The sequence below is a fragment of the Trichechus manatus genome, unplaced genomic scaffold (genome assembly GCF_000243295.1).
Source record: "Trichechus manatus latirostris isolate Lorelei unplaced genomic scaffold, TriManLat1.0 scaffold00340, whole genome shotgun sequence".
NCBI lineage: Eukaryota > Metazoa > Chordata > Mammalia > Sirenia > Trichechidae > Trichechus > Trichechus manatus.
Genome location: NW_004444276.1, coordinates 255853 through 271547, shown reverse-complemented (window position 1 = coordinate 271547; position 15695 = coordinate 255853). Strand labels below are relative to the sequence as shown.

General features: G+C 41.8%; 1 protein-coding gene across 1 annotated transcript in view; it reads left to right on the top strand.

Annotated features, from left to right (window-relative positions):
- GAB3 (GRB2 associated binding protein 3) overlaps positions 1-14847 on the top strand; it is an 87441-nt gene extending 72594 nt beyond the window's left edge. Inside the window, exons 5-8 of the mRNA XM_023725637.1 lie at positions 2172-2227; positions 2721-2940; positions 13012-13093; positions 14276-14847. Of these exons, the coding sequence (XP_023581405.1) occupies positions 2172-2227; positions 2721-2940; positions 13012-13093; positions 14276-14435 (518 nt within the window). The 3' untranslated portion in view covers positions 14436-14847. The remainder of the gene's footprint in view (positions 1-2171; positions 2228-2720; positions 2941-13011; positions 13094-14275) is intronic.
- Positions 14848-15695: the final 848 nt, after the last annotated feature.

Genomic DNA, 15695 nt, shown 5'->3' with positions numbered 1-15695 from the left:
GTTGCTTATTGGTCCAGTTGTGAGGATTTTTGTTTTCTTTATGTTGAGGTGTAATCCATACTGAAGGCTGTAGTCTTTGATCTTCATCAGTAAGTGCTTTAAGTCCTCTTCACTTTCAGCAAGGAAAGTTGTGTCATCTGCATATTGCAGATGGTTAATGAGTTTTCCTGCAATCCTGATGCCGCATTCTTCTTCATATAGTCCAGCTTCTTGGATTATTTACTTAACATACAGATTGAATAAGTATAATGAAAGGATATAACCCTGACACACACCTTTCCTGATTTTAAACCACTCAGTATCCCCTTGTTCTGTTCGAACAACTGCCTCTTGATCTATGTACAGGTTCCTCATGAGCACAATTAAGTGTTCCGGAATTCCCATTCTTCCCAGTGTTATCCATAATTTGTTATGATCCACACAGTCGAATACCTTTGCATAGTCAATAAAACACAGCTAAACATCTTTCTGGTATTCTCTGCTTTCAGCCATGATCCATCTAACATCAGTATTGATATCCCTGGTTCAACATCCTCTTCTGTATCTGGCTTGAATTTCTGGCAGTTCCCTGTGGATGTACTGCTGTAACCACTTTTGAATGATTTTCAGCAAAATTTTACTTATGTGTGATATTAATGATATTGTTTGATAATTTCCACATTCTGCTGGATCACCTATCTTTGGAATGGATACAAACATGGATCTCTTCCAGTCTTTTGGCCAGGTAATTGTCTTCCACATTTCTTAGTGTAGACGAGTGGGTGCTTCCACGCTGCATCGGTTTGTTGAAACATCTCAGTTGGTATTCCCTCAATTCCTGGAGCGTTGTTTTTCGCCAGCGCCTTCAGTGCAGCTTGGACTTCTACCTTCACTATGATCGGTTCCTGATCATATGGTACCTCCTGAAGTGGTTGAATGTCGACCAGTTCTTTTTGGTACAGCGACTCTGTGTGTTCCTTCCATCTTCTTTTGATGCTTCCTGTGCCGTTTAATATTTTCCCCATAGACTCCTTCAATATTGCATGTCGAGGCTTGAATTTGTTTTCTTCAGTTCTTCATCTATATATATATGTATATAAATATGAGTATATGTATATATATGTAATATATATATAATCCATATTCTTATTTCCATCACTCTCCATCACATCTTTCTGAGCTGGGAGTTATTCTTACTTTAAGATGATGTTGACTCTTAAGTTTATTTCTCAGAGGAGTCTCATTTTTTACATCTCCATGTTCTTGTGGGATGCTTTGCTCTGGCCCCCACGCTCTGAGAACATATGCTGGACTTCTCAGCAGCAGTCAACATTGTTGGCCATTCTCCCCTTCCTGAGGTGTTCATGACACTGTGCCTTCCTGACTTTCTCGTTACTCTATGGTTACTCTTTCTCAGGATCCTTTACTAGCTCATCTTCCTGCTCTTGGAATCTGGGGATTCTCTAGGGTTTTTGTACTTAAATTATCTCAACACCTTTAACGTAGGTAATCACATCCATTTACTGTTATGGTTTTAACTGCCATCTCTAGCTGCTGATCTCCAAAGTCATATCTCCTCTGAGTCCAGGCTCATATATCTTGCTGCCTTCTGGATTAAATTCAATAATTATTCTAAATTTTTTGTCACTCTATTTATTTGTCACACCCACCTGACAAGTTTCCAACCCTTGATTAATCCAACTGTCTCCATGCCTATACCTGAGTAACTGACTATTGCTGTAGAAGATCATGGTCACATATCTCAGCTAGGCCCTTGATGCTGCCCAGCAATTCTATCCTTTCTCTGCTCACCCCTTTCTCCCACTCATCACAGGGCCATTTCAAACCTTCTCCCCTGTCTGCAAGCCTTCAGCTCTGCCCCCACCATCTCTAATCTCTTAGAAGAGTCATGTAATAAATGGAATAAGCATTTGTTGATTACCTACTATATCTCCTCCTACTTCACAGAGAGAACCAAAGCCATCAGGTAGAAACTTCTTCAGCATCTCGTCTGATTTTCCATCTGTTGGGGAATGTATTCTGACCACTCAAGTAGAGTCAGTAGAAAGCCTTGCATGTAGACACTATGTGTTATGATTCTCTGCCTCACCAGAGTTGAGCATAGGGGGGACTTGGACCCTAGTTTCAATTGATGTCCTGCATTTCTAACCACCCCAGCTTGTTTCTTGCAGCTGATGTAGAAGGCCAATCCTTAAGACACCGAGACAAGAGGCTTAGTTTAAATTTGGTAAGTTTGGCACTCAGCTTCCTTTAAGTCTTCATTTTACCAAAATTAGCCTGACCTATACATATTCGTTTGACGTCTTTTGAGACTCAGCACTCAGAATCTCTGAGGACTCTTCAGTCTTCCCTTAAGATCTGAACTTGTTTAAAAGATGTTGGAGAATCACTGGTGTTCTATAAGGGCCCTGCCAGTTCTAATGGTCCAAATGCTTGCCTAACTCAGGGTAGCTATTTAAGGCATCGTATTATACTTAAAGCATTTGCATAAATTCATAACCTTCTGTCTTCTGGCATCAGCTCTAGGAGAGTCATTGCCTACATTCACATGTTAAGTGTAGAAGCAGAGCCTGAATTAGAGGCTTGTTTGCCTTTTCTAAGGAAGTTTACAGTTATTTTTGAAAAATTTGGAGCTGAAACCATATGTACAGCTCAGCTGCCCACTAGCAGCAGTTTCCATGCTGGTCTGTGCTTGCCAACCTGTACCTGTTCTCTTGTAGCCTTGCAGGTTCTCTCCGATGAGCCCCACAGCTTCAGCCAGTGCCGAAGATAGCTATGTGCCCATGGGCCCCCATGCCGCTGCCATGAGCCCTGGACCCCACAGTAGCCCTGATGACTACATCCCGATGAGCTCAGGAAGCACCTCGAGCCCACTGCGTGAGCTACCTGTGGACCTGGAGCCTCCTCCAGTGAATAGAGATCTTAAGCCTCAAAGGAAACGTAAGCCGCTTGAGCAGGCCTGCGGTGCAGAGAGAGGGGAGCAAGGTTCTGGCAGCCGCTTAGAAAAGGTTTCCTTCCTGACTTTCCCTGGGAAAAGAAGCTCTAGAGAAGCCAGTTCAGGACTGGAGAGTATAATGGCTAGAGAGAAGTGGCTGGGGTGGAATGGGAAGGGCTGGGGAAACTTGCTGCCCCAGGTTGGGATGACAGAAAGATTCAGGAGGCAGGGTCCTAGAGCCTGGGGACTTACAGGCACTGTGGCCCTCAAATACAGCCTACAAAGCCAAGTCCATTCCAGAGGGTTCATATTTGACTGCTTTCCCAGAAAAATCTAGAAATAAGGCAGCCAAGAATGGCCTTTGACACTAACTCCTAAATGTGCTGACCTGGTCACGTGCAGTTCAGCTCACTGTTCTGTGTGTGCCCGTCTGCAGAGCTGTTTGGAGATGGGGGAAGTCTTTGGCAATGAGCGGTATGAGTCCTATGTGCACAAAACTTCTCATAGCTTCTGCCTTACTCCCAGTCAGCTCCTTTGGTCTGCTAAGCAACATGGACAGACACAGAGATATAAGAAGAGGGAAAGAGGAAAAGCAGTCAGAGCAACTTGCTGATTTCATTCTTGCCCACCCACACCTGCCCAGTCAGGCTCTGATTACAAGGAAACATTTTGTGCAATGACCGTGATCTCTGGTACTCCTTCTGGTCTTTTCCCACCTCCTGCCTCCCTTCTCTTTGGAAAAACCACCACTCAGGTGGCTGTGCCCAAAGCTGGTAACCAAGCCTCCCTTAGTCATGCCTGGTCTATTCCAGTCATACTCCTTTCAACTCGAGTCAAACCACACTTCACGTGTGTTTGCTCCGTGTGTAGAGCTGTGCTAGGCCCTGGGTGGGATGCAAACATGAGAACACAAGGAGGGTGCTTCAGTCCGAGGGGGAGGAAGATATGTAAAAACTGCCTGGAAAAGGAAGAACTATGAAGTCAGCACTAAACAGGCGAACAGACCCTGTCTCATGAGGTTCAGAGGAAATAACCATTCATTCTGGTCAGAAACAATTTCACAGGCGACTGTAACTTTGAGGAGGGTATTATTTGTTTGGCTCGATTAATTTTTTATAGCAGTACTGTCCAACAGAACTTTTCGTGATGATGGAAATACAGCCATTGAACACTTGAAATGTGGCTAGTGCAACTGAAAACCTGAATTTTGAATTTTAATTAATTTGCATTTAAATGTGTATGGCCACATGTGCCTGTTGTTAGGTGCCATCGAGTCGGTTCCAGCTCGTGTGACCCCACCTACAACTCCAGAATGAAACACTGCCCCGTCCGGCGCCATCCTCACGATCTTTGATACGTTTGGGCCCGTTGTTGCAGCCCCTGTGTCAATCCATCTCGTCAAAGGTCTTCCTCTTTTTCGCTGACCTTCTGCTTTACCAAGCATGATGTCCTTCTCCAGGGACTGGTCTCTCCTGATAGCATGTCCAAATTACATGAGACAACGTCTTGCCATCCTCGCTTCCAAGGAGCACCCTGGCTATATTTCTTCAAGACAGATTTGTTCATTCTTCTGGCAGTCCATGGTATAGTCAATATTCTTAATCAATACCGTAATTCAAAGGCATCAGTGTTTCTTCAGTCTTCCTTATTCATTGTCTAGCTTTCACATGCATACGAGGCAACTGAAAACACCATGGCTTGGGTAAGGTGCACCTTAGTCCAAAAAGTGACGTCTCTGCTTTTCAACACTTTAAAGAGGTCTTTTGCAGCAGATTTGCCCAATGCAATGCGTCTTTTGATTTCTTGACTGCTGCTTCCATGGATGTTGATTGTGGATCCAAGGTAAATGAAATCCTTGACAACTTCAATCTTTTCTTTGTTTATCATGATGTTGCTTGTTGGTCCAGTTGTGAGGATTTTTGTTTTCTTTATGTTGTGGTGTAATTCATACTGAAGGCTGTGGTCTTTGATCTTCATCAGTAAGTCCTTCAAGTCCTCTTCACTTTGAGCAAGAAAGGTTGTGTCATCTGCATATTGTAGGTTGTTAATGAGTCTTCCTCCAGCCCTGATGCCACATTCTTCTTCATACAGTCCAGCTTCTCAGAGTATTTGCTCAGCATACAGATTGAATAGGTATGGTGACAGGATGCAACCCTGACACACAGCTTTCCTGACTTTAAACCACGCAATATCCCCTTGTTCTGTTCAAACGACTGCCTCTTGATCTATATACAGGTTCCTCATGAGCACAATTAAGTGCTCTAAAATTCCCATTATTCACAGTGTTATCCATAATTTGTTATGATTCACACAGTCAAATGCCTTTGCAGAGTCAATAAAACACAGGTAAACATCTTTCTGGTATTTTCTAATTTCAGCCATGATCCATCTGACATCAGCATTGATATCCCTTGTTCCACATCCTCTTCTGAATCGGCCTGAATTTCTGGCAGTTTCCTATTGATATACTGCTGCAGCCACTTTTGAATGATCTTCAGTAAAATTTTACTTGTGTGTGATATTAGTGATATTGTTCGATGATTTCCGCATTCTGTTGGATCACCTTTCTATGGAATAGGCATAAATATGAATCTCTTCCAGTCAGTTGACCAGGTAGCTGACTTCCAAATTTCTTGGCGTAGATGAGTGAGTACTTCCAGCACTGCATCCATTTGTTGAAATATTGCAATTGGTATTCCATCATTTCCTGGAGCTTTGTTTTTCGCCAAAGCCTTCACTGCACTTTGGGCTTCTTCCTTCAGTACCATCAGTTCCTGATCATATGCTACCTCCTGAAATGGTTGAACAGCAACCAATTCTTTTTGGTACAGTGACTCTGCGTATTCCTTCCATCTTCTTTTGATGCTTCCTATGTCCTTTAATATTTTCCCCATTGAATCCTTCAGTATTTCAACTAGAGGCTTGAATTTTTTCTTCAGTTCTTTCAGCTAGAGAAATGCTGAGCGTGTTCTTCCCTTTTGGTTTTCTAACTCCAGGTCTTTGCACGTTTCATTAATACTTTCCTTTGTCTTCTCAAGCTGCCCTGTGAAAGTTTCTGTTCAGCTCTTTTTACTTCATCATTTCATCTATTAACTTTAGCTACTCGATGTTCAAGAGCAAGTTTCAGAGTCTCTTCTGACATTCATTTTGGTCTTTTCTTTCTTTCCTGGCTTTTTAATGACCTCTTGCTTTCTTCATGTATGAGGTCCTTGATGTCGTCCCACAACTCATCTGGTCTTTGGCCATTAGTGTTCAATGTGTCAAATCTATTCTTATGATGGTCTCTAAATTCGGGTGGGATATACTCGAAGCCGTACTTTGGCTCTCTTGGACTTATTTTAATTTTCTTCGGCTTCAATTTGAACTTGCATATGAGCAATTGATAGTCTGTTCCGCAGTTGGCCCCTGGCCTTGTTCTGACAGATGATATTGAGCTTTTCTATCATCTGTTTCCACAGATGTAATTGATTTGATTCCTGCGTATTCCATCTGGCAAGATCCATGTGTATAGTCACTGTTTAATGTTGTTGAAAAAGGTGTTTGCAATGAAGAAGTCATTAGTCTTGCAAAATTCTGTCATTCCATCTCCAGTGTTGTTTCCATAACCAGGGCCATATTTTCCAACTATCAGTCGTTCTTCTTTTCCAGCTTTGGCATTCTAATCACCAGTAATTATCAACACATCTTAATTACGTGTTTGATCAATTTCAGACTGCAGAAGTTGGTAAAAATCTTCAGTTTCCTCATCTTTGGCATTAGTGGTTCGTGTGTAAATTTGAATAATACTCATATTAACTGGTCTTCCTTGTAGGCATATGGATATTATCCTATCACTGACAGCATTGTACCTCAGGATAGATCTTGAAATATTCTTTTGACAGTGAACGACGCCATTCCTCGTCCATTTTTCATTCCCGGCATAGTAGCCCGTATGATTGTCCGATTCAAAATAGCCAATACCAGTTCATTTCATCTCACGAATGCTTGGGATATGGATCTTGAGGCATTCCATTTCATTTTTGACAACTTCCAATTTTCCTAGATTCATACTTCGTATATTCAACATTCTTGTTATTAATGGATATTTGCATCTGTTTTTTCTCATATTGAGTCGTGCTACATCAGCAAATGAAGGTCTCAAAGGCTTGACTCTGTCCACATAATTAAGGTCGACTCTACTTTGAGGAGCCAGCTCTTCTCCAGTCGTACCTGAGTGACTTCCGACCTGAGAGGCTCATCTTCTGGCACTATATCAGACAATGTTCCGATGCTATTCATAAGGTTTTCACTGGCCAGTTGTTTTAGAAATAGATCACCAGGTCCTTCTTCCTGGTCAGTGTTAGTCTGGAAACTCCACTGAAACCTGTCCACCAAGGGTGACCCTGCTGGTATTTGAGATACCGAGGTAAAGCTTCCAGTATCAGAGCAACATACAAGCCACCACGGTACAACAAACTGACAGACGCGTAGTGGCACATGTGCCTAGTGGCTACCATATTGGTATGCACAGCTCAACAGGACCTGAGAGTAGGAGGAGAGATGACTTGTGGTTGGATGAACTCAATGTTGGGGATTCATTGCGTGAGTGCAAGAATGGACCCCAAGGCCACAATGGGTGAGTTCTGTCAAACGCGGTTGCAGAAATGGACTGTGGGGCCCAGGCAGGAGAGGGCGGGTGCTGAGCCAGGAGGGGGCTGGTGGATGAACCAGATGCTAGGGTATCACACAACCGGGGGAGACCATCTCCCCAGGCCTGCAGGACTCACATGCCCTTTCCAGGCTAGCCCCCTGCCCTGGGAAACCAACTGGACAACCTGAAGGTTACTTGGAAAACATGGACTTGAACTAGGGGAGGTGATGTCAGGCCCAGGGTGTTCCATCTGGCATCAGACGGGCCTTCTGAACTACCTTGTCTCCCTCCCCGTCCCCTAGAACCCTGCTCCCTGGTGATGGGGCACAGAGGTGTCCCAGACTGATCTTCCTGCTCTCTTCCTCTGCAGCCCACAGAGAAGCTCTCACTCCTCAGAACCCCTTTCCCTCTGGCCTGCTTCCAGCTTATCAATTTTTTATTTTATGGATTGTGCTTTTGTTATTATATTTGAAAATTCATCACCAAACCCAAAGTCACCTTGATTTTCTCTTACGTTATCTTTTACAAGTTTTGTAGTCTTGTAGTTTTGCCTTTTACATTTAGATGTATGATCCATTTTTTAGTTAATTTTGGTGAAATTTGTGAGGCCTGCATCTAGATTCATTTTTTTGCACGTGAGTATCCACTGCTGTCCTTTCTCCACGGAATCGCCTTTACTCCTTCGTCAGCTGACAGTGGGGTGGGCCTATTTCTGGGCGCTCTGTTCTGTTCCACTGATCTGTCTGTTCTGTTACCAATACCACACTGTCTTGATTACTGTAGCTTTATAGTAAGTCTAAAAGTCTTATAGTATCAGTCCTCTGACTTTGTTCTTCTTCTTCAGTATTGCTGTTCTGGGTCTTTTGCCTTTTGATATACACTTTGGCATCAGTTTGTTGATACCCACAAAATAACTTGCTGGGATTTTATCGGGACTGTGTTGAATCTATAGAACAAGTTGGGAAGAACTGACATCTTCACAATATTGAGTCTTCCTATCTATATCGTATCCCATGGGATAGTCTTCCTATCCTGTATATCCTCTATGGGATAACTCCTCATCAAGTCTTCTTTGATTTCTTTTATCAGAGTTTTCTAGTTTCTCTCATATAGATTTTGTATATATTTTGTTATATTTATACCTAAGTATTTCATTTTTTAGTGTTAATGCAAATAGTGTTGTATTTTTTGATTTCAAGTTCTAATTGTTCATTGCTGGTATATAGGAATACAATTGACTTTTTTTTTTTTGCCTTTTCTTGTCTTTTTATGTAAGTGAGGTCATATAATATTTGTCCTTTTGTGATTGGTGTAATGTCTCCAAGCTCCATCCATACTGTAACATGTATCAAGACTTCATTTTTCCTATTGGCTAAGTAGTATTCCATTGTATGTATGTACCATGTTTTGTTCATCCACTCATCTGTTGTTGGGCATTTAGGTTGTTTCCACCTTTTGGCTATTGTGAATAGTGCTGCAATGAACGTTGGTGTGCATGCCTCTTTCTGAGTCTCTGCTTTCAAGTCTTTTGGGTATATACCTAGGAGTGGAATTGCTGGGTCATATGGTAGTTCTATTTTTAGTTTTTTGAGGAACCATCACACTGTTTTCCACAATGGCTGCACCATTTTGCACAATGGGCAAGGGTTCCAGTTTTCTCACATCCTCGCCAATATTTGTTATTTTCTTTCTTTTATTTTAATCTTAGCCATCCTTGTTGTTGTTGTTAGGTGCTGTTGAGCGGGTTCCAACTCATAGCGACCCTATGTATAACAGAACGAAACACTGCCCGGTCCTGCACCATCCTCACAATCCGTTGTTATGCTTGAGCCCATTGTTGCAGCCACTGTGTCAGTCCGTCTCGTCTAGACTCTTCCTCTTTTTCGCTGACCCTCTATTTTGCCAAGCATGATGTCCTTTCCAAGTGACTGGTCCCTCCTGATAACATGTCCAAAGTTTGTGAGACATGGTCTCTCCTTCTTCACTTCTAAGGAGCATTCAGGCAGTGCTTCTTGCAAGACAGATTTGTTCATTCTTTTGGCAGTCCATGGTATAGTCAATACTTCGCCAACATCACAATTCAAAAGCATCGATTCTTTTTTGGTCTTCCTTATTCATTGTCCAGCTTTCGCATGCATGTGAGGCAATCAAAAACACCGTGGCTTGGGTCAGGTGCACCTTACTCCTCACAATGACGTCTTTGTTTTTCAACATTTTAAATAGATCTTTTGCAGCAGATTTACCCAACGCGTTGTTTGATTTCTTAACTGCTGCTTCCATGGGCATTGATTGTGGATCCAAGTAAAATGAAATCTTTGAAACAACTTCAATCTTTTCTTCATTTATCACGATGTTGTTTGTTGGTCCAGTTGTGAGGATTTTTGTTTTCTTTATGTTGAGGTGTAATCCATACTGAAGGCTGTGGTCTTTGATCTTCATCAGTAAGTGCTTCAAGTCCTCTTCACTTTCAGCAAGCAAGGCTGTGTCATCTGCATAACACAGGTTGTTAATGAGTCTTCCTCCATCCTGGTGGGAGTGAAATGGTATCTCATTGTAGTTTTGATTTGCATCTCTCTGATGGCTAATGATGCTGAGCATCTTTTCTTGTGTCTGGTGGCCATTTGAATGTCCTCTTTGGTGAAATGTCTCTTCAAGTCCTTTGCCCATTTTATGATTGGGTTATTTGTCTTTTTGTTGTTAAGTTGTTGAAGTTTTATATATATTTTGGTTATTAGAGTCTTACCATGTATATGGTTCTGAGGGTATTCTCTCAGTCAGTAGCTTGTCTTTTGAGTTTTTTGGTAAAGTTTTTTGTTGAACAAAAGTTTTTAATTTTTATGAGGTCCCATTTATTTATTTTGTCTTTTGCTGTTTGTGCTTTTGTTATTATATTAGACAATCCATTGCTGAAAACTAGACATGATAGCATTGCCCCTGCTTGGTTTCTAAGAATTGTATGGTTTTAGTTTTCACATTTAGGTCCTTGAACCATTTTGAATTTGGTTTTGTGTAGGGCCTGAGACCTGGATCCTGATTCATTCTTCTGCAGTGGAAATCCAATTTTTCCAGCACCATTTATTGAAGAGACTCTTCTTTCCCCATTGAATGGACTTAGCACCCTTGTCAAAAATCAATTGGCCATATATGTGTGGGTTTATTTCTGGACTCTAATTCTATTCCATTGGTCTATTTGTCTGTTGTTACACCAGTACCAGGCTGTTTTGGTTCCTGTAGCTGTATAACCAAAAAATGAATCCTGTTGCCATTGAGTCGATTCTGACTCATAGCGACCCTATAGGATAGAGTAGAACTGCTCCATAGAGTTTCCAAGGAGCACCTGGTAGATTTGAACTGCTGACCTTTTGGTTAGCAGCCATATCTCTTAACCACTATGCCACCAGGGTTTACTGTATTATATGTTTTAAAGTCAGGAAGTATGAGCCCTCCTACTTTGTTCTTCTCTTTCAACATTATTTTAGCTATTCGGGGCCTCTTGCCATTCCATATAAAGTTGAGGGTTGGTCTTTCTATTTCTGTAAAGAAGGCTGTTGGAATTTTGATCAGGATTGTGTTGAATCTAAAAATCACTTTGGGTAGTATTGATATCTTAACAATATTAAGTCTTCCAATCCATGAACATGGGACATCTTTCCATTTATTTGAATCTTCTTTAATCTCTTTTAGCAGTGTTTTATAGTTTTCATTGTATAAGTCCTTCATGTCTCTGGTTAGATTTATTCCTCGATATTTTATTCTCTTAGATGCTATTGTAAATAGAATTGTTTCCCTAATTTCCCTTTCAGGATTCTCATTGCTGGTATATAGAAACCCAACTGATTTTTGGTTGTTGACCTTGTACCCTGCAACTTTGCTAAATTCCTCTATTAGTTCTAGAAGTTTTTTTTGTGGGCTCTGGGATTTTCTATATGTGGGATCATATCATCCGTGAATAGAGATAATTTTACTTCTTTTCCAATCTGGTTACCTTTTATTTCTTTTTCTTGTCTTATCACTCTAGCTAGGACTTCTAATACAATATTGAATAGAAGTGGTAAGAGCAGGCACCCTTGTCTTATTTCCAATTCCAAGGGGAAAGCTCTCAGTCTTTCTCCATTAAGTATAATGTTAGCTGTTGGCTTTTCATATATATGCCCTGAATCATACTGAGGAATTTCCCTTTTATTCCAGTCTTCTTTAGGGTTCTCATCAAGAAAAGGTGTTGGATCTTATCAAATGCTTTTTCTGCACCCATAGAGTTGATCATGTGGTTCTTTTCCTTTGTTCTATTGATGTGGTACATTATGTTGATCGATTTTCTAATGTGGAACTATTTCTCCATTCCTGGAATAAATCCCACTTGGTCATGGTGTATGACTCTTTTAATATGCTGTTGGATTCTGTTTGCTAGTATTTTTTTGAGGATTTTTGTATCTTTGTTCCTAAGAGATATTGGCCTGTAGTTTTATTTTCTTGTGGTGCCTTTGTCTGGTTTGGGTATCAGGGTTCTGTTTGCTTCATGGAATGAATTAGGGAGTATTCCTTCCTTCTCTGTCTTTTTAGACAATCTCTCTCCATATAATCTAGTGGAGTAAAGAGATACAAAACAACCTGATAAGACAGTGACCAAGGAATACGTGCATGACTAACACAGCAAGGTGAGCCACTGAGTAGGATAAGGGTCAGAGCACCTACTGTGTGCCAGGTACTTCACTAGATGCTAAGGCTACTGCAGTGAACAAACCAGAAAAAAACCGTCCCCATGGAATGCACAGTAGAGACCTGAATCAAATACCCACAGATGAATGTTCATCACAAACTGTGAAGGATAAGTATAGGAACCCATGAGAGCCTATGATGTGGAGCCTGATCTAATCTGGAGGTCAAATTAGGCCTCCCTAAGCAGAGGACTTTGAGCTGAGATCAGAAGATGAGCAACCAGTCAAAGAGATAGGGAAGAATGTTCTAGGCAGAAGGACTAGCAGGTAGAGAATGAATTGGAGGTGGGGAAGACTAGAACCTGGGTGACCATCTCTGCCTATGATAAGAAAAGGTAAATTTTCAATTTTGGACCTGTTGAGTGTGATGTAGACATTAGGATTCCAAAAGTGTGGGGACTTTTGGTCTGTTGTGTTCATACTGGCCTTCAACACATAAGACAGTGCCTGACATATAGTGAATTCTCAATAAATATGTGTTGAATGGATGTATCTCCTCACTGTTACCTCCAGCTGGTATTGTGTCCATTTGCTCAATAGTTGTCCTTTCTACTCCCAGGGAGGCAGGAAAGAGTAGGACAGTGAAATTCACATTTATCATCAGTGCTACTTGTTAGTAAATTTGGATTTGGTATGCTAAGAAAGTAGAATATCATAGTTTTACAGTCTTTAGATTCTGGCCTTCCATTCCTGAAAACTTACCATACTGGATACCGTGTGTTGTTTTGTAGCACGGCCACCTCCACTGGACCTGAGAAACCTCTCCACCATCCGGGAGCATGCGTCTCTAACCAGGACCCTCACTGTGCCTTGGTAAGTCTTTGATAACTCACAAGGACCTCATCAGCACAAACGATGTCCTGTCTTCATTAGGCCTCTTTGAGTAAATGTAGTCAAGGCCCACTTGAGCTAGCTTAAGCTAAAGGAGGGGCAGGTTTTATTTTCAAGAGCCAGAGGTGTTTATAGACCACAAAGGAAGGAATGTAACTGAGTCTGCTGGGCTACTGGAGCCAGGAACTCGAGTGCTGCTGGGAACCTAAGAAATTCTCTCTCTCCATCTCTCAAGTCTGCTCCTCTCTTTACTTTTACTCATTTCTCTTTCTTCGCAGAACTCTTTTCTCTGTTCCATAATCCTCATGACCAAAGATAGCTGAACTGTAGCTCCTGAGATATTTACATGTTACAATTCCAGAACCCACAGAGATGTGCTCTTTTTTGGCCCCAGTTCCGATTTCCTGGGAGAGAAAATTGTATTGTCCCAACCTGAGTTTCATCAGCTATGGCCCCGGGGGTGGGGTCAGTAGTGTCAACATGGCTTCCAGAAGCCCAGCCTTGTAAACAGGTAGGGGAAGGGAGTTCTCAAAAAGGAGAGATGGTTCATGAGCTGGGTAGCTAGATACCCTAAAATGTGTCTACATTCTCTCATCTCACTTTTTAGAAGTTGTATTTTCAGAGTTCTGAGCCTAGCATGGGAGATTCTTGGTTCAGTCTAAATGTCACTGAACACAATCACTTTCTAAATTGGAATTCTTCAATGAGCTGTATTTCCAGCCAAGACTTCGGAAAGTCTCAGCCGGTGCTTCTGACTCCGGAGTAGGATGGAAGTCTATTTGGAGTCTTGTCCTTGTACTGTGAGAGGAACCATCACACTGGGTTTCCCTACTTTTCCTGCTTACTTTGAATGGAAACAAGAGAGCCTCAAAGGAGCATCTTTTGCTAAATTATTTGATGCCTTGGTATGTTTCTAGAAATCTCATGAGTTGTGTCAAATGTAGGCCCTGGAGAAAAGCAGCTTTTGAGAATCGGGAGCCATTTGTCCCAGAGTGCAACAGAAGCTGCTGGGTAGTCTTTGCTGCTCAGGAATTGCTTTGGCCGGAAGGAAGTTGTGTCTTGAAGAGGAGGGCTGAAACCCCCTGGGGGCCATGTCAGTTCCTGGCTGGCTTTCAGAACAGCTGTAAGACATTGCTTTGACCTCATCTGTATTTTTGTTCTCAGCAATAGAACCAGCTTTCTCTCTCCAGAAAGAAATGGTATTAATTCTACAAGATTTTTTGCCAATCCTGTTTCCAGAGAAGAGGAAGAAACCTACATCCAAATGGTAATTCTATATTTTGCACACTGTTTCTATTCTTCATCCCAATATATACTTTTATAAGTTTATTTTAAAGGAAACATACCCTTAAGAAAGCCCTGTGCAGTCTGAAAACAATCATTTGATTGTAAAACCAGATCACAAGGTTTTCTAGACTGGTAAAAAATTGGTTTGAAGCTGGTTTTCTTTCCTGCAATATTCAACTCCTCATGCCATTTTGAAGCCACAGTATTTCAAGAAAACCCAAGGCTGAGGCATGCGTAATGGGAAAATGGAAATGTCAGTAATTCTTTTCACTGGCGCTGTGATGTCCTGTTTGACCCCAGTAGGTGTGCAGTTCCCTGAATGTTCAGAGTCTAGGCTGTGAAAACACACATATTAGATGCCTCCCTTCCACCAGAGCACCACCTAATTTCCTAGTGACCCTGCCTTGACTAACTCTGGACTTTCGCGGAGGATGAATCACAGTCCTATGATGGGGGGAGGGGAAGAGTGGGTGAGCAGGTGGTGGTGGAATGGGAGGACCTCAGTGCCACGGGGCTTTGGAGACTCCTGTTATAGGGTCTTTCTGTAGACTTGAGTGGATAGAGACCTGACTTCTCTATCCTTTTGTTAACCATTTACAGTCCAAGAGCCCTAATCTCTCCCTCCTGCCTTCTGTTGTCCCTTCTGTTTTCTTCATCATGGATTCTATTGAGAGCGTGGGTTTTGAGGAGGAAGAGGGCTTTTAGCACCTCTGGCAGTTATCAGGCACTTTAGTTCTCTAGGGTCGCTGTGAGTCAGAATCAACTCAGTGGCAGCAGGTTTGGTTTTTTTGGTTAGTTAGAACTACCCATTCTGCAGTTTAGAAATGTAGGGAACTCTAGAGAGAGCTTTCATTCGAACTATAAAGTTTTGAAAAGAGAGCTTAGAAGGACAAAGTGCAAGGCACTGAGAAGATCATTCTCCCCTCCTCTACATGCAGATAATAGGCAATTGGAAATATCAAAATGGCAATTCCTCATGAAGCAATAAGAAAATGCTTCATTTTCCTTTTTATTTCCTAAAAATTGTGCTGTAAGTGTACTTAACCATATGCAGATGGGAAATGACTCATATACAAATCTGCTGTGGTCTTCCCAATGTTTCTCACACTTAGTAATGGCCCTTGGGAAACTTCTAGAAGAAAGCACTCATAAAGGCTGTTGAACAGCTGTGCTCTGTCTCCAGAGAACAGAAAAGGGAAGTAAATCTAAAACCTAATGGAAGCAAATGCAGAGTCATCCAGATCCCAACAGTTCATTTCTGACTTTGAGGTTGTGAGAAAGACTAATGCTTCATTAA